The sequence below is a fragment of the Halyomorpha halys genome, unplaced genomic scaffold (assembly GCF_000696795.3).
Source record: "Halyomorpha halys isolate HHAL.00 unplaced genomic scaffold, Hhal_1.1 Scaffold418.1, whole genome shotgun sequence".
Lineage (NCBI taxonomy): Eukaryota > Metazoa > Arthropoda > Insecta > Hemiptera > Pentatomidae > Halyomorpha > Halyomorpha halys.
The window spans coordinates 35,470-37,502 of record NW_027109309.1 but is presented as its reverse complement, the minus strand read 5'-3'; the positions used below and the strand labels follow the sequence as shown (position 1 = coordinate 37,502).

The window sequence follows — 2,033 nt, the reverse complement described above, 5'->3', positions numbered from 1 at the left end:
TATATTTATTGTTTTATAGATATTAAACACTCTCTAATTGAGACAGATCAGCTGAAAAGAAAGATGGATATTAACTACCCTCTCATGTATCCTTATGCTCATGAGAAGGCTTGTCAATGTACTCATTGTGACTATATTAGAAGCATACCATTTGGTTTAAAAAAAGATATAATGGCTTGTAATTCAGGCGAAACTCCTCACCAATTTCCTCATTGTGAATACAAATCAGATGGAATATGTGATTTAAATAAACACATAATGGCCTGGCAGACTAGTGAGAAGCCTCATCAATGTCCTCATTGTGAACATAAATCAGTTACTCTTAATAATTTAAAAAAACACATAATGTACCGACATACTGGTGAGAAGCCTCATCAATGTCGTCATTGTGAATATAAATCAGTTCAAAAAGGTGATTTAAAACAACACGTCATGGCCCGACATTCTGGTGAGAAGCCTCATCAGTGTCCTCATTGTGAATATAAAGCAGTTACTCCTTTTAATTTCAAAAGGCACATAATGTACCGACATACTGGTAAGAAGCCTAATCAGTGTCCTCATTGTGAATATAAATCAGTTCAAAAAGGTGCTTTAAAACAACACATCATGGCCTTGCATACTGGTCAGATGCTTCATCAGTGTCCTCATTGTGAATATAAATCAGTTCGAAAAGATAATTTAAAACAACACCTAATGTACCGACATACTGCCGAGAAGCCTCATCGGTGTCCTCATTGTGAATATAGATCAGTTCAAAAACGTGATTTAAAACAACACATAATGTACCGACATACTGGTGAGAAGCCTCATCAGTGTCCTCATTGTGAATATAAATCAGTTCAAAAATGTGTTTTAAACCAACACATCAGGGCCCGACATACTGCCGAGAAGCCTCATCGGTGTCCTCATTGTGAATATAGATCAGTTCAAAAACGTACTTTAAAACAACACATAATGTACCGACATACTGGTGAGAAGCCTCATCAATGTCCTCAGTGTGAATATAAATCAGTTAAAAAAGGCCATTTAAATATACACATCATGACCCGACATACTGGCAAGAAGCCTCATTGATGTCCTCATTGTGAATATAATGCAGTTACGTCTAGTCATTTAAATCGACACATAATGTCCCGACACACTGCTGAGAAGCTTTATGAATGCCTATAGAACAGTAAATATTGCTCAATTAAAATCATATATTACGGCCTGTTATGCAAGTTAACCGCATTGCGAATACATGGAAGCTTATAAACATTTATAATGGCCTTCCATACAGCGAAAAAGCCCCTTCATTAATCTCAATTTCAACACAAAGCAGTTCAAATGAACATATAATGGCTCACAAGGCTCTCGAGAAGTAAGTAACAAATAAAATCATTTAAATCATAATTATTAACTTAGCTCGGTTGGTGTTCTGAAAAACAAAAATAGTGTCAACTATTCACTATTATTAATACTATATTTTAACTTATGTTTTTCGTACCGTCATCTAGATGATCTAAAGTTAACTTAAGTTTAGCCATATATATATAACATTCTATTTATTGTTTTATAGATGCTAAACTCTCACTAACTGAGACTGATCTGCTAACAAGAAAGATGGATATTGACAATTCTCTTATGTATCATCATGCTCATGAGAAGGCTTGTCTATTTACTCATTGTAACTATATAAAAAGCTTACCATACAGTTTAAAGAATCAAATAATGACTTGTAAGTCAGTTGAAAATCCTCATCAATCCCCACATTGTGAATATAAATCAGTTCGAATATGTGATTTAAATGAACACATAATGGTCCGGCAGGCTAGCGAGAAGTCTCACCAATGTTCTCATTGTGAAAATAAATCAGTTAAAAAAATTCATTTAAATCAACACAATATGGTCCGGCACAGTGGTGAAAAGCCTCGTCAATCCTTTCATTGTGAATATAAAGCAGTTATTCATAACCATTTAAATCGACACATTAAGGCCCTGCATACTGGTCAGATGCTTTATCAGTGTCCTCATTGTGAATATAAATCAGTTCG

The 2,033-nt window shown here is 34.6% G+C and overlaps 1 protein-coding gene across 4 annotated transcripts in view; it reads left to right on the top strand.

The window, feature by feature from the left end:
• The window catches only part of LOC106682485 (zinc finger autosomal protein), a 44,797-nt gene extending 43,123 nt beyond the window's left edge, over positions 1-1,674 (top strand). For 3 of the 4 annotated variants that reach the window (XR_010843450.1, XR_010843449.1, XR_010843451.1), the window contains exons 6-7: positions 20-1,360; positions 1,559-1,674. Coding sequence is in view for 1 of the 4 variants with exons in the window: in XM_067047492.1 (XP_066903593.1) it covers positions 20-1,074 (1,055 nt within the window). In the remaining 3 variants the exon portion in view is untranslated. The other variant, XM_067047492.1, reaches the window with a different exon arrangement.
• Positions 1,675-2,033: the final 359 nt, after the last annotated feature.